Genomic DNA, 23,717 nt, shown 5'->3' with positions numbered 1-23,717 from the left:
GCAGAACAGGCCTGCTTATGTTGCCGCCCTCAAGACCTCTTGTGGAGGAGGCACGTGAAGGAGGGTCTCAGATGATTATTTCAGGATTTGGGTAGATTCATATGGAGAGAGGCAGTCCTTGAGGTACTGCAGTCCTGATCCATTTAAGGCTTTATAGGAAAATCAGCACTGTGAATTGGCCTGGAAATTAATTGGCAGTCAGTGCAGCTGGGCCAGGATCGGTGTACAGTGGTACCTTGGGTTACATACGCTTCAGGTTACATACGCTTCAGGTTACAGACTCTGCTAACCCAGAAATAGTACCTCAGATTAAGAACTTTGCTTCAGGATGAGAACAGAAATCGTGCTTTGGCGGCGCGGCGGCAGCAGGAGGCCCCATTAGCTAAAGTGGTGCTTCAGGTTAAGAACAGTTTCAGGTTAAGAATGGACCTCCGGAACGAATTAAGTACTTAACCCGAGGTACCACTGTAATATGCTCAAGCCGCCTTGTTCCAGTGTGCAACCTGACCACTGAATTTTGCACCAGGTAAAGTTTCCAAACCATCTTCAGAGGTAGCAAAGCATCCAGAAGTACCCCCAACCTTTGTACCTGCTCCTTCAGAGGGAGTGTAGCCCCATCAAGAGCAAGCAACTTCCCATCCATCCTGCCTAGGGAACCATCCGCTAACAGTGCCTCAGTGTTACCTGAATTGAGCTTCAGTTTCTTGGCTCTCATCCAGTAAATTACCGAAGCAGGGCAATGGTCCAGCACATCCACTGCCACACCTGCAGATGTAAAGGAAAAGTAGAGCTGTGTGTCATCAGCATATTGCTGCCAACATACTCCAGACTTCTGGATATCAGGACAGTGCCTGTCTGTTTCCCCTATGTTTCTCCTTTGGTTGCAGATTACAGTGGTACCTTGGGTTACAGACGCTTCACGTTACAGACACTTCAGGTTACAGACTCCGTTAACCCAGAAATAGTACCTCAGGGTAAGAACTTTGCTTCAGGATGAGAACAGAAACCACGCGGCAGCAGCTGGAGGCCCCATTAGCTAAAGTGGTACCTCAGGTTAAGAACAGTTTCAGGTTAAGAACGGACCTCCAGAACGAATTAAGTTCTTAACCCGAGGTACCACTGTATTATTATTGTATTTCCTTTACTATTTTTTGTTAGGAGGTTCCCAGAGTGCCTGGGCAACCCAGTCAGATGGGCAGCATATAAATATTATTCTTATTATTATTATTATTTATTAAAGACAAAGCGGTGTAGCCATATTGGTCGTTGGTTTCTCCTATTCTTATTACAGTTTAGATTGTAATTTCAGTTTAATGTTACTTGAAGTCCGGTACACCACTGTAATAGTACAAGTATGTGGAGCAGAGTGATGACTCGTATATTGCTGGTGTTGACCTATAAAGCCTTACATAGCTCAGGACCTTAAAGATTGCCTCTCTCTGACTTAGACCCTGTGCTTGTCATCTGAGGCCCTTCTCTGTGTCCCCCTTCCCTGAGTGTTTGGAAGGTAGCAGCAAGAGAATGGGCCTTTTCTGTGGTGGCTTCCTGATTGTAGCATGCTCTCCCCAGAGAGGCTCACCTGGTGTGTTTTTTGCGGGGAGAGGAGAATTGGGATTGAGTGAAGTGCAGCAACAAATATTGATGTGCCTAATGCTAATTCCACTCCCAAAAACTTTACATTGTTAAAGGGACCATTTGTAACTTAAACTAGGAATTGCCGAAGGGTTTGGGGGGTCCTGGTTAGGAGAGTCATTAAAGTTATAAAAGCAAGTCAGGCATAACATTTCACTTAATTTTATACATGAAGCTTCAGTGAAAGTATAGATAAGTGTACAAAATACATTTTTTTGTTGTCACTTTTAATTACAACTGGAGTGGAGAGTACTACAGTACTTAATACATTCTGTCAACACTACATGGTAAATATAAGACATAAACAAAAAGAAGCAAGCCCATACCACCATACAGTGAGGGGGGGGGAAGTATTTGATCCCCTGATAATTTGCCCGTTTGCCCTCTGACAAAGAAATGGCCAGTCCATAATGGTAGGTCTATTGTAGCTGTGAGAGACAGAATAACAACAGGAAAACCTCCAGAAACCCAGAAGACAAAAGTCAGAGATTGATGTGCATTATAATGAGTGAACTAAGTATTTGATCCCTTTGCAAAAGATGACTTAGTACTTGGTGGCAAAACCCTTGTAGGCAATCACAGAAGTCAGACATTTCTTGTAGGTGGCCACCAGGTTTGCACACATCTCGGGAGGTATTTTGTCCCACTCCTCTTTGCAGACCCTCTCCAAGTCAGTAAGATTTCGAGGCTGATGTGTAGCTACTCGAACCTTCTGCTCCCTCCACAGATTTTTGATGGGATTAAGGTCTGGAAACTGGCTAGGCCACTCCAGGACCTTAATGTGTTTCTTCTTGAGCCACTCCTTTGTTTCCTTGGCCGTGTGTTTTGGGTCATTTTCATGCTGAAATACCCATCCTCGACCCATTTTCAATGCCTTGGTTGAGGGAAGGAGGTGCTCACCCAAGATTTGACGATACATGGTCCCATCCATCGTCCCTTCGATGCAGTGAAGGTGTCCTGTCCCCTTAGCAGAAAAACACCACCAAAGCATAATATGTCCCCCTCCAGACGGGCTGTACATGTGCTGTCTTGAGCAATGGGACCTTGCGGGCTCTGCAAGATCTCAGTCCTTCACGGCGTAGTGTGTTACCAACTGTTTTCATGGTGACTATCGTCCCAGCTGCCCTGAGATCATTGACAAGTTCCCCCCGAGTAGTTCTGGGCTGCTTCATCACTGTTCTCATGATCATTGCAACTCCAGGAGATGAGATCTTGCATGGAGCCCCAGACCGAGGGAGGTTGACAGTTTTGTGTTTCTTCCATTTGCAAATTATTGCACCAACTGTTGTCACCTTCTCACTAAGCTGCTTGGCAATAGTCTTGTAACCCAGTCCAGCCTTGTACAGGTCTACAATCTTGTCCCTGACATTCTTGGACAGCTCTTTGGTCTTGGTCATGGTGGCTACTTTGGAATCCGCTGGATTGATTGCTTCTGTTGACAGGTGTCTTTTGTACAGGTACTGTAACAAGCTGGGATTACAGGTAAGACCTCTCCCTTACAGCAGGTGCTTCTAATTTCAGCTCGTTACATACAGTGAAGATACCAGGTAGCCTGACATCTGGCTGGTTGATAGGGGATCAAATACTTATTTCACTCATTATAATGCACATCAATCTCTGACTTTTGTCTTCTGGGTTTCTGGGGGTTTTCCTGTTGTTATTCTGTCTCTCACAGCTACAATAAACCTACCATTAAAATTATGGACTGGTCATTTCGTTGTCAGAGGGCAAATGGGCAAATTTAGCAGCGGATCAAATACTCCCCCCCACCACTGTATGTAATGCTCTTACATAAACAAAAATAAGGTGGAGGGGAGGACCTAAAAAACATATGGTATGATTTTATGGTAAGAGGAACATATAATGAATTGGTGATACCCTGTTCACCGATAAATAATGGTACAGTGATTAAGTGGTTTAAGAGTCAATGTTCTGCTACCCTGTTTAATGAAATGAACTTTTTTTGAGACTTATTTGAAGCAAAATCCTCAATCAAATCACTGTTATTCAAACCTCTGCTAGTTTTGTGTTCAGTTGAAATCAGTACAAATCCTGCTGGGTGTTCTTGTGACATAGAAGAGCACATATCATTTATTATTATTTTTAATCAATTTTAACTTTGAAATTATCCATTTGATGGGTAGGTTGACAAAAGTATGGGTTTTCTACTGATTCTACATAAAAACGTACAAGGTTGGTGAGATAAGATAAGGCAAGCTTTGATGTTTCACAACAACCTTCATAAAACAAAAAGTATTCTGAACAAAGAGTCAATGCTTTGACTTGTAATTGTAAAAATAGTATTCAAAATTCTTTAAAATAGACAATGCTCACTATAAAGCTTTGTCTCATTGTGATGTAATCTATGCAAGTTACAGGCTGGGGGGAAATTTGGAGAAAAATGTTTGCTTATCGGTTGAAATAGATTTCTGAGAGATAATGCATGAGCTCTTATTAAGACAATGGAATCTTGCAAAGCTGTAAAAAAAAATCTTTACTGGCATCCTTACTTGTATATGTATGTAGTTTAGGATCTTTTGTAAGGCTTACAATTCCATCTGCTGACTATATCTCTCTGCTGCTTGTTCTGTTCAGTGAACACTGACTTTGGTTGTTAACAATACTTATCAAGAATAGTTTCTCCTAGTTTTCTTCAGTATAATTTCTTAGCAGTAGGTTGTCTAACTTCAGATCACATTCTTTGCCAATATACTGCCATATGAATTCTGTCACTATCATAGAATTCTGTAGGAAAGTCATTTCTGATGACAATTCCTGCTTGGAATGAAAGAAAATTGAGTAGCCCTCGTTTGCAAGTTTGCATAAATCTGTGGAAACCATTTTCCAGTAATGGCTGTTAACCAACATTCTGCAATACCTATTTCATGAACCATGACCCCTATATCCATAAAATGCATATCAAACTATAAGTACTGGGATGTTTCAATAAGAGTAAACATAATAATAGAATCCTTGAACTTGTAGAGTTGGAAGGGACCACGAGGATCATCTAGTTCAACCGCCTGCAATGCAGGAATCTTTTGCCAAATGTGGGGCTTGAACTCATGACTCTGAGATTAAGAGTCTCATGTTCTACCAAGTGACAGTGCTGTTGTATTATAACTAAAAAAGAATAAGGAGCTGTGAATGTGCACTTCAAAACGAGCTTTGGGCCACCACAAATGATCTCCAGGTATAGTGGTCCAGGAGAGTGTCCTCTAGTGTCCTCTATGAGATAACACTGAAACATACCTGGCCCAGTGTTTTGTTTTGACATAGGGTACTCTAATTCCTTATTCTGATCTACATATTGTAGCTGTCATTGGCATGGAGAAGCCATGCTTGATGGTGTCAGATGCCCAAATGGCTTCCCTAGACTGATGCCAACCATGTTATCTACTCATTTTTTTCCATTCCAGACTATGACTTCTATGTCATCTAAACAGATATTGCTGTCAGTAATTACTCTCCTCCAGAAGACTATTAGAAGGACAGGAGTATATAATGTGCCTAGAGTGGTGTCACAGTTCTCTGAATGATGTCCATTTGTAGTACTCCATTCATACAACAGCTACTTCACTAGCAGGAGTTTCATTCTTAGTGTACCACAATAGCTGAATCTTGTGGTTGGACTTCCGTGGAACGGTTCCCATTCCTGGGCGACCACAGTCTGCCATTGATGAAGACACCATCTGGCAAGTGGAGGCCACCATTTTGGAGGATCACAGCATAACTGTTCGCCAACTAGCTGCAGATGTCAAGATCAGTGTGGGCTCTGTAGAAAAAATAATCCATGACCATTTGCACATGGGAAAGTTGTTCACATCATGGGTTCCCTGGCTGTTGATGCCTTTCCAGAAATAGGAACAAGTCACATGCTCACGGGCTCTTTTGGCCATGTGTCACAAAAACCATGATGACGTTTTCACCAGACTTCACTTAGGACGAAACATGGGTCCATCATTATGACTCAGACTAAATCCTAGTCCAAACAATGGAAGCACTCTGCCTCACCACCTCCAATGTAGGCACGTGTTCAACCATCAGTGGGCAAGGTCATGCTCACCATCTTTTGGGACCAGCGTGGAGTAGTGATGATGGATTTCCTGGCCAAGGGTACCACAATTACCAGGACATACTACACTTCACTGCTGCCAAATTGTGGGAGGGCATAAAAATCAAGAGGCGTGGTATGCTGACCAAAGGTGTCTGCCTCCTGCAGGATAACGTCCCAGTTCATAACTCACATGTTGCTCAGACAGAAGCACGGTTCTGTGGCTATGAAATCCTTCCTCACCCCCCTTATCCTCCCAACCTCACACCATCGGACGTCCACCTCTTTCCAACCATGAAGTTATTTTTGAAGGGCAAGCTTTTTCCAGACGATGAAATGCTGATTTCTGAGGTCAAGTTGTGGCTTCTGTCTCAACCTGCCAACCTCTACAGACGAGGTCTTCACAGCTACATAAAGTGATGGGAGAAGTGTTTGACTCTTGCTGGTAGCAATGTAGAGACTAATAACTGTGCCCAGTTTTGTTTGTCTCAGTCCACGGGAAGTACGTCAGGGGAAATGTTTAATGAATGCCCCTTGTAGTTACACCTTTATCCTGCTTGTCACTCAGAATTCAAGGTTGTGAACATTTGGTTTCCTTATGGTCTCTCATCAAGGCACTGACCAGATTCAGACTTTAGCAAAGTGGTTGCAACACGTGTGATTGGGTCAGTAGTGTATGTGCATGTGTGTATATATAATATGCTTTTCTTTTTGCCTAGTTTGTCCATTGAATCTTGTTTTGTGGGCATGTTTGAGTTTAATTCCTATTACAGCTGCTACGTTATTCAAACATGGTATTAGTCTTGAGATATTGTAGGAGAGAAGAGATTTGATTATTATTGCATTAGGAAATTGAGATCATTGATTGTCTTGTTTGCCTTTAGCATGCATATCATAAAGACTGCAACTTCTCTGGAGCTTACTAGTGGGGAAGCAATATGCATAGTTGACTGGATGATTTATTTGATAATTTTGCTGGTAGTGCTGGTAGTCACTTTGGCTTAATAACAAGCACTGAGAGAACTATAGAGGAGTCTTGACTCCTGTTAATTTGTTAAACCTAATATGATTATTCGGGCTGAGAACAGGAAAAAAACTTCAGCTTTTATTAATAACTTATTGACTGGGTTTGATTTGTCTGTATCTCTGGCCTCATCACATAAGCCTAGAATCTGCTTTACCTTCATTTTAAAAAACCACATGAGCACAATCCAACCCATTCCAGCCTGCAGCACCTGCAAGAAGGGGTCCACATAAGATTGAATCAAGCTCTTTTCTCCCTCTGCCCCTTTCTCACCAATTCTCCCATATGTGGATAAACATCTCTCATATCTGGACCCACTCTTCAAGTGAAGCCTTACTTGCGTATATATCCCATAATAGGTGATGGTGACTAGCAGTATTGCTCCATTTGTTTATGCTTGCACACAGCAAGAACTGATGAGAGGGAGGGAAAGATTCTATTGAGGAGCCTTTCCCACAAGTACTGTGGTGAGAACTTTATGCACAGGAGGAATTGTTGTGTTCCATGTCTCTAGACACTTTATGAAACCTTGTAAAATGTGTGAACAGATGTCAATTCCAGCAGGGCTTTCTGTAGTCTAAATAGGGCGTTGCACAGTTCTTCCTACTGTGCCATGTAGAGAAGAGGTGAGTTCCTTGATCCAGCTGGTCATTTGAATCTAGCTTTTTAGTTGTCTTTTTAGTCTACCAAGTTTCCCATTGTGCACTGTTTTCTGCACTTGCTTAGAGGTCAAAAGATGATGTTTTGCTCTATTCTACCTCTTGCTGCTCTCTGCAGGACAGAGTGGTAACTCCATGGTCCAGTGCCACATCAGGCCCAAGCCCCTAGTTAATCAGTGCCTTCCAAAGGTGGTACTTCTCCACCTTGTGAAAGCTTCCCCTGTTGCTAGGTCAGAGGTGCTTAAGAAAGAGCACTCGTTCTTGTTTCCTGCACAGTCAGTAACACCTCCACCCTGGTGCTGTGCAAGAGAAAGAAGGGATGCCTTTAGAAGGTATTCTCTGTAGCACTCAACAGGTGTGCATGCTTAGAAGAAACACTGTGCTTACTCTTCCCAGATCATTCTGTGGAGAACAAAATGCTGTTCCTCCTCTCCCACCACCACCACCACCACCACAGAGCTCTGATGAGAGTGAGTGGAAACCCTGTCTTTTATTCTTCAGAGGTGGTTCTGTGAAGAGCAAAATACAGCATTTCCCCCAGCTGTGAACAGTGTTGTGTGCCTGTGTTCATGCTTCTGCCTGCATATGTGTGTGTACATGTATAAGTCTGAACCTGCCAGGTGTGTGGATTTGTGTGTGTGTGTTGAGTGTGCATGTGCACTAGGGCTGGGCAAGATTTGGTTTTCAAGATCGTGATATATCACCAGCTAACAATTGCAGTATAGTGATATATCACAATGTCTGAAATAAGGAGGGGTGGCTAGGCTGTGGAGGGAGGTGAGGGAACAGGAGCGACTGGGAGGAAGGAGGCAGCCTGCTTACTCAGTCGCAGGCAGGCAGGCAGGCAGGCGAGCACCTTCTTAGGCTCTCTCTGCTGAGGCCATCACTCTTATTAAAAGAACCTCACACAGTCCTTCCCAAGGCTTATCTGCGGTCCTTCCCAAGGCTTATCTTTTCTGTGTGTGATCATCGCCTGACATGGCAGCTGGGCTGGAGGGAAGGAGGAGCAACCAGGAGGAAGGGAAGAAGAAGGAGCCTGTTTGTTCTGGTGAAGGCAGGCAGACAGGTGAGCACCTTCTTGGGAACCCTCTGCTGCCATGGGTGAGCACCATGATATATTCCTAGCTCAAAAAAAAATTGAAACTGTTATCACGATCTGAACCTCAAGTGGGTTTCAATGTATTGAAATACCACCCAGCCCTAATGTGCACAGGTGTGTGGTCCTCAGAGTAGTCCTTCCCTTTCATGAATGTCCATCTGAAAAATTATTTGAAGTTGTTCTCAAGAGCAGTGTTTTCTTCTGGAAATGGTGTTATATACATTAACTAATTCTAAATGTCAGTGATATTGAAATGTAGCTATTTTAGAACGGTTCCATCTTTAATAAACCCTAAAGTGATCATTAAATTGCTTAATAAGCTTTATCTGACAATTGTTGTTTCCATCTATATATAGCTCTAAAGCCAATCCTTTGGCAGTAGAATGTTTAACTAGCTTTGGGCTATAGAATGCTTAACAGGCTTTAAGGCTGATTTTATTTTTGCAAGAGCTTTAAGACTACATACAGTGAATATGCATTTCTCTTCCAAAGAAACCTTCATAAGAATTTTAGAAACCATAACAAAATTTTGCATATAGTCTTAAGCGCCCATGTTGCCTAAATTTATAAAATAAACTAATGCTGTCAATATATATTTAGTCCTGTAAAAAAAGGATTCTGTAAAAGAACTTTGAAGTTTTACAGGATCACTTTATGGACTACTGTCTTCCTTCACAGAAGTGAGACTTTTGTGGGAAGAAAGCATATATGCTACAAGTGTACCTTCACATGAGATGAGCACAGTTACCTGGTATGTACAAGACGGCAAGCCAAGCTATGGCATACTGAGACTGCACAAGCATGTGGGATCTCTGAGGTGACTTTTTCTCTCCCTAGTCCCTTTTAGTGCTGTGCCATGCTTAGCATGTCATTCAAACTGGGACTCACAGTTCAGTTCTCTCCTCACTAACCATAAGCTGCAGCCAAGGTTTGTTCTTGAGTGATTTGGCTAATGAAGTAGGGACAAAGTCCTTTGCTTCAACTATCCCAATTTTCATTGGTTGTAATACTTCCAGAGGTCTTCTTTGTTCAGATATATCTATACTTAAATTTTTATATGTTATTATTATGACAGATTAACGTTAGCTAGACTTAAAGCATTTGTTTCTTTTGGCATTACGCAAAAAAGCACAGAGTGGAATAAGAAAGTATGTTTTTATTATTTTACATGAAAAATCTGTGTGGGGTTGAATTGTAAACAGATGATCAGCCTTTGGCTTAATATTTTAATATTTTGTTTGTAAGTACAGTGATACCTCTGGTTGTGAACAGGATCCATTCCGGAGCCCCGTTCGCAACATGAGCAGAACACATCTGCGTGTGCACAGGTCATGATTCACCGCTTTTGCGCATGCACGTGATGTCATTTTGCGCGTCTGTGCCTGCGTGAGCGGCGAAACCCAGAAGTAACCCTTTCCGGTACTTCCAGGTCACCGCGGGACGCAACCTGAAATCATGCAACCTGAAGCAAACATAACAAGAAGTATGACTGTAATACAATAACTCCTCTGAAGATTGATATAATAGAATAAAATTATTTACACAAGTTTAGGTGATACTTCTGTGTTTCAAGTTTAAATATTTGCTGGGGGGAAGGAAAATACAAATATATTGCAATATAATAGTGTACTTGAAAATTGAGACATTTAAGTGAATGAAAGTTGTTGTGCACATTCAGAATAACATTTTGTGTTTCAGTTCTAAAGCCCATTTGAAGCCCCAGATGTTTTTTGGGGGGCAGGAGAGATATAAAATGCAATGTAATATCTGACTCCTATACCTGTTTTTAAAGGGAGGATAAGCAGCTTTCTAGACAGAGATATTGAAATGAAAGTTGACTTTATGTTATTTATGTTACTTACTTTTTATTTATTGGATTGTTATATTGCCCTTCATGCAACAATCACAAGGTGGTTCACAACACAAAAATAAAAAATAAAATAATACTTTATATGTGCTTCCAAGCAGTTATATGCCTGCTTCTGTAAATGCCTACTCTTCATGGGCCAGTTTTGGTATGTCTCATTTGGGGATAGCCCTACAAGGTGGTTCACAACACAAAAATAAAAAATAAAATAATACTTTATATGTGCTTCCAAGCAGTTATATGCCTGCTTCTGTAAATGCCTACTCTTCATGGGCCAGTTTTGGTATGTCTCATTTGGGGATAGCTCTACAGGTATATGGGACGCAGGTGGCGCTGTGGGTTAAAGCCTCAGCGCCTAGGACTTGCCGATCGAAAGGTCGGCGGTTTGAATCCCTGCGGCGCGGTGCGCTCCCGCTGCTCGGTCCCAGCGCCTGCCAACCTAGCAGTTCGAAAGCACCTCCGGGTGCAAGTAGATAAATAGGGACCGCTTACCAGCGGGAAGGTAAACGGCGTTTCCGTGTGCGGCTCTGGCTCGCCAGAGCAGCGATGTCACGCTGGCCACGTGACCCGGAAGTGTCTCCTGACAGCGCTGGCCCCTGGCCTCTTGAGTGAGATATGAAAAGACTATTTGATTCTTACCTTGTAAAAGGGATTTCTGGTGCCTGAAGTGATGTCTCACATAGCAGTCATGTGTAACTGGTGCCCATGGCATTTCCTAAAAAATGTGCCCACTCGTCCCAAAAGGTTGGCAACCCTTGCTGTAGAGTCATACCCAAAAGATTTTTAGTGTCTTCTATGCTGGTGTTAATTCCACAAACATAAGCTTTGGCAAAACTGACTAAAACCAATGTAATAACCATAAGTAATATTTAGAATGATGGGTTTTTCCTGTAAATGACTAAATATCACTGTAAACCTCTCAAAATTTCATGTTAGTAGTAGTTAATCAGATCAAAAAGAAAAACAAAGCTATGTGTGAACTATTTTGGAGCTTACACTCAATTAACTATGGGTTATCTTCTTTTCTAGGGGTCCATTCAGTGTTGTGCGGCGATGTATCAACAGAGAGACGGGGCAACAGTTTGCTGTGAAGATTGTCGATGTAGCAAAGTTCACCTCAAGTCCAGGATTAAGTACAGAAGGTGAAAATCAGTGGCTATCTTTCCTTCCTTTTTTTTTGGTTGTACAGTATTCTACACACACACACACAGAGAGAGAGAGAGAGAGAGAGAGAGAGAGAGAGAGAGAGAGAGAGAGCTCAGTTGGTTAGCATGTGGTGCTATTAATGCCAAGGTTGCAAGTTTGATCCCTGTATGGGACAGCTGTATATTCCTACATTGCAGAGGATTGGACTAGATGATTCTCAGGGTCCCTTCCAATTCTTCAATTCTCTGTTCAAATCTCTAGTCTCCTTTTGCTATTTCTGTGATCCAGGGGCTCAATGTAAACTTCACCAGTGTGCAGCACCCATGACAAAGGCAAATGCTGGAAATAATTAGAAAGGAGACGAAAATAAAACAGCTGACATTTAATGTCTATATATCTACAGTGAAGCCACATTTGGAATCCTGTGTATAGTTCTGGTCAACCCATCTCAGTCAGGATATTATTGACCTGGAAAAGATAAAGAAAAGTACAGCTAGAATTATCAGGTAGTTGTAGCACCTTTTGAGGGAAGATTGAAGTGTTTAAAAAAAATAAATGATGGGGGGCATTCTAACGGTTTATAAAATTATTCATTGCACATAGAAAGAGAATCCAGCATTCTTTCTAGTTTTCCCAGAGCTTTGGGTCACCCAGTGGAATAATTAGCAATAGATTCTGGACAGATTAAATCACTACTACAAAAATCACATAGTTAATTTATGGAATTTGCTACCACAATATGTAGTGATGGCTGCTGGTTTACCTTTACAGTATTGTGGATACGTCTGTCTGTGGTGACTAGTCATGGTGGTTATATGGAGCATGAGATGCACAATCTGCCATGAATGCCAATAGCTGGAGATCAAGAGTGAAGGAGTACTGTTGTCTTTATGCCCTGCTTGTAGGCTTTCTGGAAGCATCTGTTTGGCCACTAAGTAAAACAAGACACTTGACTGAATGAAACTTTGGACTGATTCAGCAGGGTTCTTCTTGAGTTCTTAAAAAAAGTTTGCAAATTTTACACAGTTATACAAGTAGATTTATAATCTACATATACTTTTATCTGCTGATGCCATGTATACTGGAGTTTTGTTCTTCTGGAGTCTATAAAGCAGAAGCAATATTCAGGATTTTAAAAAAAAGTATTTACCATGTTATATATTTAATATTGCTTGTATAGTTCTATGGTATCAGTTTTTATTACGAGACAGTAGCTTGCAAATATGTAAATATATTTGTTAAAATCCTGCCAGTGTTAAACAGGCAAAGAGGAGGGAATCCAGCTCCGTTCCAGTGGTGTAAAACCTCCAGACCATAGGCTTAATTAGACCCACCAAGCCTCCTCGTTGGCCTACCTTCCTCATACCTGTTGTCTGGGGAGGGGGACAGGGTCTTTCTGGGATGTGTTTCCCCCTCTCCTGTTGTTGCTCCACTTCCTGTCTAGGGTTTGCTTGCTGTGGATGTTCCCAACATGTTCTGTCTACCAACCCCAGCAAACAGTAGGAAAAGCATATGTGGCATGGCGAGGCAGTCACTTCCTTTGGCATTTGCATGACAGAGGAAAGTAAAGAAAGTGTGCTAAGCCTCATTACTTAGTGTCTATGCTAGAGGCAACATCATATGTTGTCTGACAGACTACCACAGAGCTTTCCAGGACATAGGACCCCTGCTTGGTTTGCAGCCTCACAGGGAACATCTAGTAGTGTGCTGGTCATGGTCAGTGTTGAAGAAGATGAGGGTGAGTCTTCCTCATGGTTTGCATGAGATGGGCAGTTCCTTGGCCCCAATGATAGTACCTGTTGGAGAGGAGTCTGCTGAGAAAAAGAGTGGAAGGAAGAATGAGTGGTGCCCCCTTAGTGTTCAACTATTGCCCATGCTTCAGTCACCACCCCACCCCATGGGGAGAGGGGTAGATTTCATTGACTGTGAATCCCTTTCCCTCTGGGAGTTTCAGGACTCTGTATATGTGGTGACAGCTTGTTTTGCTCCATGCGTCTGCGATCCTACAGGACAACCTTCTCATGAGTTGGGCCAGCAATGCTGATGGTTGGAGCAGAATACCTGGCTTTTGTCAACAGAGTGCTTAACTCCACATGGGGCTGTGTGCTTCCACTGTGTAGAAGACACTGGTTCTCATTGTTGTGTTGGGGGTGGGGGGAGAGTACGCTGTAGAAATACAGTTCAGACAAGATCTAGGCTATGCATATGTCAAAGGGGTTGGAGAGCAGACATGGAAGACTGTCACAGTTTGCAACAAATGTTTGCCCTTCCCCTTTCTTGTCTATGTGGACTGCTTTGTTCTGACACCCACCAGTTTGTTGCAGTGAAGTGGTGGCTCTTGTTGGGTATTTGGGTCTAGAGTCCCGAGGCAAGGTACTGGTCAGAGATCTAGTAAGAAAAGTTTTAGCAAATTGCTTACATTTCTATATGTGTTTTGGAGAAAGTTGTCCCTTTTCTTACAAATAGTTCCTGTCACCCTTGTGAGCGCTATGTGTACATGACATGGATCCAGAGGAATGTAGCCCTATGTCACATGCCCTACTGTCATCTTTCCGTGTTGCATTCACATATACTGGTGGTGAGCTGTGAAAAGGTACTGAGATACACCATTCCTGTGCACATTCATGGCAACATGAGTTGCCGCTGTGGAAGTAGCTATTTGTAAGTTTCTCCTTCAATTGATTTTAATTGGAGAGAAATCGTTTGTACAAGGTCTGGGCCAGTGTAAAGTTGTGTCATTGAGTGCATGGCTTCATGCCTTATCTGTTCCAAAAGGGTAGCCAACATGATGCCCTCCAAATATTTTGGACTTCAGCTCTCATGAGCTCCAGTCAGCATGGCCAATGGTAGAGAATGATGGGCATTGTAGTTTAAAACATCTGGAGGACACCATGCTGGCTACCCTTTCATTTTGTCTAACATTATTAGCTGTCTTCAAATATTTGATGAGCTGTTGTGCAGAAGATGGTGTGCACTTGTTTTCCATTGCTCAAGGGTGCAGGACCAGAATCAAATTGCAGGCAAATAACTTTCAGCAAAACAATAGGAAAACTTCCTTAACAGTACAAGTTGCTCATCTATTGAGCAGATTGCCTCAGGAAGTGGTGGGCTCTCAATTGCTTAAGGTATTTCAGCATAGGCTAGATTGCCACCTATCAGGGATGTTGTAGTTGCAACCTGCATTGTAGTTCCTTCACTAAGCAGGATTTCAGACTCGATTACATCCGACACCCCTTCCAACTCAGTGATTCCTAGCACATGTGTTCAGAGCAGGCAGAGCTATAGAGCTTCTTGCTCTGCCTTTTAATTATGTTGCTTTCCATCCACACCAATTTCCTGCCTTATTTGAATTACTTATGAGGATGCATCTCTCAAGGTCAAATATCACATTTTGGCACCTTTTTCTGAGACAGCTTCCCAGTCTTCTGATTTTATGGAGATGACAGGAATCACAAATCAGGAAAACATAAAAACTGCCCATGTAAATGTATCTTTTTGCACCAGCTGCATCTGTTTCTTGTTGAGAGGATAGGAGGAATCAGTGATTAATTTTGTTCAGTGATAAGAGGAGAAGTGGTCATCTTCTTGAATTATTCTAGCTTTAAGTCAAGGTTGGAGAGCACTTGTTTTGAACTAGGGCATTGCTAATTTTGACAGATGAAAGACTTCACTTCAAAACTACATGTGCCCACATATATAACTTTATTTTTTTTTATCTGTCTGCTCCAACACATACAACTATGTTCATGCACAGCCATTGTTCTTTAATCACATACCAGGCATTCATATACATGTTCATTCACATGGGGAAAATGAGTATTATTTCATTGATCCTTCTTAATGGTGAAGCAGTCACTTTCCATATATGCATAACACATAAACGAGAGGAGGGAAATTATCAAAGTGTCCATGTAATGCAGGTATCTTGTAATGGAACAAAAATTGTATTAAATGCCTTGTAATGAATTCTGACAACTAGCAAATCTAGTATATGCAAAATTCTATTGAAGCAAATATGAGTATTCATGGTATTTGGTTCTGTGTCATCAGTCTTGATAGTGTTGTAATTTATCACTTCAAATACAGTCCATTGACACTTTCTCAGTGTTCCAGGAAGTAGCAGAATCTACTGGGTATTATATGTATATGTGATGGCAGAATCAGTTGAGAGTATTAGTATTGTTTGTGTCATATAAAAGTATACTGATACTATTTGGGGTTTTAAAAAATAAGCTTTCAGATACTGTAGTATAAAAATGATTCACATACACAAGTATCTCAGGGCATCCACAACCACCTTTTCAGCATCTTTGCTAGCCTAGGCAGCTGAGTAGACTGTGGGGACTGTCAGTAGACTGGTATTGAGCATCTGTGACCACTTGTGACAAATCCCCTCAAATGTCTTACCCATAAGTTTTAGAGAAAATCACTTTGAAAGCAGGTTTCAGTTACTGTGACAATTTCAACCATCACACCAATACTCTTTTCTCCCCACATCTCTTGCCATTATTACAACACTGATAAGTACCTACTGTGCCTGCCATGCTGCTAAATCCAAAGAATGCCTAGCAACGAACTGGTCTTTATAATGTTATCAACATGGCCATTTAAAGAACCATGTGCCTTTTACCAATGACATTTGGAAGGAGGTAAAACAGTCCAGAAAGAATTGTAATAGAAAGAATTGCAACAGAATTGATTGCTAATCAATATGTGGAGACAGAGAGAGAAGGAGACGGGGAAAGATACATGTTCAGTTGGCCCCTTGACAAAGTGCAGTGATTGCCATATGTGAACCAAAGGGGGTGGGGAAGTGGTTAGGAATGAATTAATGTGGATGTGCACAGGGGGAACTATGACTATTGCCTGGGCACAAAGCTGAGTGGAAGTTGTAGAAATTGAGGAAGCATGGTTCAGTTATTCCGGGACATTTCAGTGTACTACAGTGGTACCTCTGGTTGTGAACAGGATCCGTTCCGGAGGCCTGTTTGCAACATGAAAAGAGCACAACCCGCAGCGGCGCGTCTGTGCACGCGCGGGTTGTAATTCGCCGTTTCTGCACATGCACGAGCGACGAAACCCGGAAGTAACCCTTTCCGGTACTTCCAGGTCGCCGCGGGACGTAACCTGAAAGAACCTGAAGCAGATGTAATATGAGGTATGACTGTATAGTATAGTACAGTATCAAAATAATTATTTTGGGACATACTGTACAACCAGAAACAGTATCCATGCCTCTCTTCAAGAGCTTTGGCTATTCTTCTACAGTTCTCCATGCCATATTGTGGTGAACAGGGATTTTTAACTCTGACAAATATGAAAGATCAGAAAAGAGAATGGCTTCTTAATGTTGATGAGAGTTTGTCTGTCTCAAATTAGACCTGATATAAATGAGATTACCTAGCAAAAGCAAGCCCACACTTCTCCTTAAGTTCGTATACATACTTAAGACACATATGTAAGAGGCTCGTTTATAATTATATTTTGGGAATGATTCATTTTCTCATGTAGATACATTGTTTTATACTTTCTGGATGTCCTGTGATCATATTATAAAGTAGTTGTGTTTTATGTTATAAATCAAGTACTGCTAGGAGTTGTTTCTTTTTGTTTTCCAATGTATTTCCTACTAATAAAAAGATCAGTGTGGTGTGAGCAAATTTTTATTCTGAAAGTGTGGCCCAGAAAAAAAGTTTAAGAACCACTGGTGTTAAATATTGATTTCAAATTCAGGAAATGCTCAACTATATTATTTTACAATTACAATAAGATTGTAGTACTAATTTTTATAGATGGTGGTAACAATAAGAAATATCTGCTGGTCAAGTGATAAAAGCTACCATAGTGGCAGTAAAATAAGATAAAATCCTGAGCATGTTGGCAATAAGGTTTTTATGAATACGTTACACTGTATCAATGGTGACAGTAACTCATTGCAGGTGTGAACGATAAACCCAAATATAAATTAACTTCAAGACCTTGTCTAGGAATAGGAACTAGAGATGATATTCAGGGAATGGCTAAATATGTACATGAAAGGAGGTAAGAAATTTGCACTTAATTAAATGTCTGCATAGGATAATGGTTTGTTTGGATGATTTCTCAAATCTAAGCTTTGTGGGTGTGTTTTTGAAAAAACCTGGACCAATTTTATACAACAAACTTCTTTTCTGTCACACATCTAGGATGTTGAAGGAAACAGAAAAGCTTGCAGACATAGCCATATCTTACTGTTTTAGACTACAGTAGTTATAAACAGTACTGGGCTTGATCCATGCACATGGAGGGATTATCATAGAACGTGTTTCTTTACCCAAGTGTATGGGTGATTTGTATGTGCATTATGAGCAATGGAAGACCTGTGTACACCTCCTAGAGATAGAGAGGGAGGCTGGATAGGAATGTGGGAAACAAATACAGACTTCCCGTGTGTGCATCATCAATGTGAGAAAACATGGCTCCAATTAAGTCCCATGGAGATCCCTCCATGTTCAGGCACTGTCCTTTTGGTGATCTAGATTATGCCCACTCTGAAGAATCAGGCATAGTGATGCTTATCACCTAAAAATGGTTCATAAAGTAGAAACATTATCATTAATTGGTGCGGTTGAATTAGAAGTATTAAGTGAATTAGAAGTTTAATTCAAGAGCTCTCTGAAAAGTTGCTGTAAAACACTGAATGATTCTATGTCAAATACAACCTCTTGATTTAATCTGAATTATGATCTCTGTACAGTATAGATAATGGTTTAACTGCCAAGTGTCACTCCTGCAAAGTGAAATTAATAGTCAGTTAGCTGAGTGGAAATTGTGAGTATGCCCAGTAGAGCTTTTTTCACTCTTTGGTTTTTTGTTTGTTTTTGTTTTTGTTTTTTTTTTTTTTGTTTTTAAATGAAGCTCAAGCCCCATGCCATGCTTTTGGTTTTGAAAGTGTCCTCCTTTGGTGAATGAAGGAAGGGAAAAACAGGAGCAGCTGTTTAAGGAAGGAATCTAAAGTTCCCTCTGGGTACATGGAATTTCAGTCTTCCTATCTTTTAGCTTTAATCCATGAATGCAGTATCTTCATGCACAAGCAATTCTTTTAAAGTGCGTCCCCAGTTTACTACTTAAATGCTCCAGAGTTTTAAAAACTTTTAAAAGCCCAATTCAGTGGTCTCTGGGAGGATGCTTGAATTAGAATCTGAACTTAATACTGCTTTACCATATTGTGCCCAAGAGCATTAATGTTTTGTAGAAATTAACAACTACTACCTCTCTTGGTCAGATTGCTCTGCGCTAAAGAAATTGCGCCTGGTATTTTCCTATATGTTTGTAGTTGTAGGGTTGTCTTTAGAGTCAGCTGTAACAAGGAACTCAAGCAGGTAGGGGGGAGACTGATTATCATACTCTTGATGCACATGATCTTCCCCTCTCCTTTTAAAAATATGTCCATTCAGTCAGATGAATTGGATTGCTACGTTATGAAAAGTAATATTTTATTTCCAAATCTGGACATTTATTCTCCTCCCCCACTTCCCTCAGATAAGTGAATATCTGTGAAACTTCAGTAGTGAAATTTTAAATGTCCTTGGGCACAATCCAATTAAGCAGATTTTAAGTTTGATTCTATTTCAGTCAGAATTAAACATGCTGTACTTTTGTCTGAATAGTACCTCTTATTTTTATTGTTCTCTTGTGGTTGTGTTCCTTTACAAAATAGCTATTTTCCACTGTATTTTGAAGTAACCTATGTCTTGGAGTTGAAATTTCTAGCTATTTTATTGTCCATCTTTGCTTCTGAAAGGCTTTGATTAGCTGTGAGTAAAAATGCACTGCTCAGTAATTTGGCCTTTTGTTATTAGTAGGGTGTGGTGAGTCAGAAGTTATATTTGTAGAATTCTCTATGCAAAAGAGTGTCTAATTATGTAAAGACCTATGCTCATGTCCCCCCCCCCCATATGCCTTCCTGGTTAAATTCTAGTAATTGCCTAAAAAGAAACTACAGTATCTTTTAAGGCCAACAAACCATACATATTCATTGTCCTCAAGCACAGTTCTGTGTGTTTGCATGCTATGGCATGTCAGCCTTTAAATGCTTTAAATTTCCTATCTATCCTGTGCAAATCATGTCAGCTGATTCTGATAGCATCTCAATCCTATAAAATAATCTTCAGCTTATCAGAAAATAGTGTGGTATTCAAAATAGCACGACATTTCTCCTCTTCCCTCATGCTCACCCCAAATATGCTCTGGGGGGGGGGGAATTCCCAGAACAGATTTAGGGGGCACAGAGGGACGAGAGGGGGAGATGATTCTGTCAGTGGAAGGATTTCTCTTTGCACAGCAGAACAATATTCGTAGCCCTATATTGAATACAGTGGTACCTCGGGTTAAGAACTTAATTCGTTCTGGAGGCCCGTTCTTAACCTGAAACTGTTCTTAACCTGAAGCACCACTTTAGCTAATGGGACCTCCCGCTGCTGCGCCTCCGCTGCCCGATTTCTGTTCTCATCCTGAAGCAAAGTTCTTAACCCGAGGTACTATTTCTGCGTTAGCGGAGTCTGTAACCTGAAGCGTCTGTAACCCAAGGTACCACTGTACAGCACATACTAACTAGACCACACTAAGGAACCTTTTTGGCTCCATGGCCCAGATCTGGGTGGTCCAGCCTCTCAGACCAAGTGAAAATGCAAGACTACTTCAGTACAGAACGTGTGGGCCACACACCAAATTAAATTTCCATATCGTAAATTAAAGTGTTCACAATATAGTTCATATTATTTAATATACCAAGTTAATAGCTTTAATGTATTTATTTATTAAACAAAATTTAATGCACAAATTATTTCAGAAGGCTATGCTCTGCCACCCTGCCCTCCCCTCCTCACAGGACCACTGGTGCCACCGCAGAACATATGAGCATTATGGGAAGGCTGGGAGGAAGGAGCAGAAGGAGAACCAACCGCTGCCCCTGCTGTTAACTTTACCTGTACACACACACCCCACCCCACAAGCATGCTATGGGACAGTGCAGCCTGCAACCTTCCCTCATCTACCCCTCTGTGGCCCTCCAGATGCTGCTGACCTCAACCTCCCATTGTCCACAATAAGCACAGACAATAGGAAGGGATAGCAGACCAACAACATTTGGAAGATCATAGATTCCCCATCCTGGTCAGAAGCTTGTGTGCAGTTACTCAAGAGTAAGTCCTATTTATTCCAATGGGTCTTACTCTATAATAAGCTGAGATTGCATCCCACGTGCCCTTAACAAAAGCTTCATCCATCTATGATCGAAAAGCAGCCAGAAAAGTCTGTGTGAGCACAAATTGCCTACTTGCCTGCTGCTTTTTTTTAAGCCATGCTGTCAACTGACCCTTGTGGCTCTGAAGGACGCAAGGTGGCTATGCTTAGGCACACATAGCACAACTAGGGCACATAGGAATGAGCAAGAGGACCAGAGCCCAAGCAGCAGAAGGATGAAGAGTGCAGGCAGCCCATGACATCCACTCCCCTGCTTATCAGCCTGCTCTCACCTCTGCTTACCTGAGCTACCCTTGGTTCAAGGATGAAAACCACCAAGAAACCACCAGTCACATAGCAACGAGCAAAATAACCCGTGGTACGAGTGATAAACAGGGAACTTTGGTTGTTGTACAGTTCCATGCCATAAAGGAGGAAGAGGGCAAATGTCGTGCTTCACAGGCTGTAGTGATTTGCTCATTAGCACACCTGCATAACATAGAGAGATGCTCCATCCCCTGGTTCTATGAGGTGGGGGTGGTGGCAGAGGCATTTGGTTGTTTGGAAAGATAGGGACTCACTCACGCCTCACAGCTACTTCTCTTCTGAATGGCTTCCAAAGACTGTCAAAAAAAGGACTATTGGGCTGGACCACCCTGGACTAGATCATCATCAGATCTTAGCCTCATGGGCCAAATTTGACAAGTGGGCAGGGTTGCCTGCCTGTCAATCACTTGACTTCACAATGACATTGGGTAATTGGATGCTTTAAGCCCAAGGTAGGGACTTCAAAGCACCATGCAGGACTTGCAAAGAGAGCTGTATGGTACTTTAAACCATCTGAGGTTTGGACTTTACTGCCCATCAGTTGATGTGCTATAGAATGGAAGCTTGCTTTCTGCTGTTAGGCATAATGTTAGGTGCCAGGTGTACGTTTAAGATTTCAGGGGGCGGGGAACAGCACACTCTGGCTCCTGCTGTTGGGACTTACTCTGATCTGTGGTGTGCCAACAAGGTTTTCTGGGCCCAATATGTTGGAATCTGCCCTCTCCAAATGAAGGTGGTAGACAGCTGGGGTCTCACCAGCAGTGCAGTTTGCAATGTGTCCAGCTGCCCTGTAGCAAAGAAAGAAAAGAAAAATATTTGGGGGGGCAGGAATGGATACCTGGGCCACCTTAACAATGACCTGCTGCTAAATGTCCCTGTGATAAATAGAAGAGAATTAATTGTCTGTCATTAAATACTTCAGTATATGTAGCTTTGTACTTTATTCAAGGCAAGAGGATTGTCCTTTTTTACTTACCGTAGTGTTCTTTATGCATGCTGAGAGTTCAGCTGTGTGAAAACATTTCCCATTGTGTCTGCTTGTTAACTGAAACTAGCTATTTTCCTCTCAGAATATACAGAACAGTGATTAAAAAATCCTTGATACTGCTTTTCCAGAAGATGGAGATCAGTTCATTCAGTGGTTCTTAATGTAGGACATGCAATAAAATAAAAAAATGTTGTCTCTATCATGCTCCTTTAGAACAGAGATAAGTTAATTTCAGAAACGTTTGGGTCTTGGAAACATTTTTTCCTACAATTGGCTATTGTTTGGATTTCAGGTTGATGGGATTTAAAAAATCTGATTCTTCTTAGAATTATCTCCTGTGAAATAATGTTTACTACCAAGGCACAGTTACATGGAATGTACTTCTACTATATAGAAAATGATTTGAAATCAAGCTTGCAAAATGTAATTCATACAGTATGAAAGGCTTTTTTGTTTTGTTTTTTGTTTTTGTTTCCTTTAATCTTCCTTGATTTGACTTAGAATTGCTAATGAAGTCTGATTCCTGTGCTTGGTGTCAGGTCTGGTTTGCTGAAATCATAGTCAAGGTGTAATTCAAAGGACAAGTAGCAGGTTTTAACCTAGAAAATCACCTTTAGGCCAACATAGGGACAACTGCAAGCTGTTGGGTGGCTAAGCAGATATGGAGACTTGTCAGGCAGTAGCTCAGTCTTTCCTGTACCATTGCTGGGCCAGTCAAACTTCACAAACTATTATATGTTTTTGGTGCTGCAAGAAAATATTGTTGTGTTGTGTGGACACATGTCTTTATCTAGCACAAGCTTTTCGGAGGAAGCAATTGGATTGACTGCAGCCTTGGAAGGCTTGGTTAAAAAACAGGGACCTTGGAGGGGTAATTCTTCATTTGGCAGTAGTAGTCATCTGTGGACCCATGTCCTGTTGCCCTCAGCAACTGGGGATGCCTAGTATGGCACTGCCTTTATTGTGACATCATCCTGTTCCTACATTGACCTCCTGGAGCTGAAACTGAGAGCCCACACTTCTATGTTGCAAAACCTGCTTCTGTATAAAAGCCTCTTGGCAATTGAAGAATTGTAATGCAATACTCATGGTCTGGTCTGACTGCCCCCCTTTTTGTGACTCAGACACTTAGACTTATGGTCCAGGTTGCAGGGTCATATATATTCAATATAGGTTGCCTTCCCATCATGCGAGGGAAACTAGTAGGTCTGAGGATTGTAGGGAGCACCAGATCCCATATTATGAGTCAGAAAGATAGTGCACATGAATGGCTAGTTGAGTACACATGAAAATGCATACAGGAACTGACAGTTTACTTAACCTCAACATGCGTTTGATGAACTTACCACTTAACGGGAAGTGTCTGATGCATATATTTTCAAAATGTCAGTTCTGCAGGAACATTGGAGGCAGAGGTTGTTGGAAATGACTGCTAGATAAGTTTAGCAGTTGGAGTAGGGTGACAGTGAATACTAGGTTTGTGATTGTGTCTATTCATTTGTAATTTGAAAAGAACTACACCCTGCAACCTACTTGATGGTGTCCTATTCATATGCCTGTTGCTTTCTAAGGACAGTGCACTCTGTCAGGCCTGGAACTGATTGGTTGGGATCCTCATGATGAGATTCAGGTGTTTACATAACCTTTACAGATCTTGTCACACATATGTTAAATGCCCTTCCATTGCATTTTATAACTG

At 41.6% G+C, this 23,717-nt stretch overlaps 1 protein-coding gene and 1 long non-coding RNA gene across 24 annotated transcripts in view; one reads left to right on the top strand and one right to left on the bottom strand.

Moving 5' to 3' along the window:
• The window catches only part of CASK (calcium/calmodulin dependent serine protein kinase), a 121,794-nt gene that overhangs the window by 21,529 nt on the left and 76,548 nt on the right, over positions 1 to 23,717 (top strand). For all 23 annotated transcript variants that reach the window (XR_014563273.1, XR_014563274.1, XM_083734692.1 and 20 more), the window contains one exon: positions 11,365 to 11,477. Coding sequence is in view for 20 of the 23 variants with exons in the window: in XM_083734692.1 (XP_083590818.1) it covers positions 11,365 to 11,477 (113 nt within the window). In the remaining 3 variants the exon portion in view is untranslated. The remainder of the gene's footprint in view (positions 1 to 11,364; positions 11,478 to 23,717) is intronic.
• LOC310842639 lies at positions 11,848 to 22,900 on the bottom strand. Its single transcript, XR_014563283.1, has 3 exons — positions 22,007 to 22,900; positions 21,695 to 21,818; positions 11,848 to 11,949 (listed from the first exon to the last, which is right to left on the bottom strand). It is a non-coding gene; the product is annotated as an uncharacterized lncRNA (long non-coding RNA).

Source organism: Podarcis gaigeae (genome assembly GCF_964106915.1).
Source record: "Podarcis gaigeae genome assembly, chromosome: 4".
Taxonomy (NCBI): domain Eukaryota; kingdom Metazoa; phylum Chordata; class Lepidosauria; order Squamata; family Lacertidae; genus Podarcis; species Podarcis gaigeae.
The sequence above is the reverse complement of the archived record's forward strand: the minus strand, read 5'-3'. Positions and strand labels throughout refer to the sequence as shown.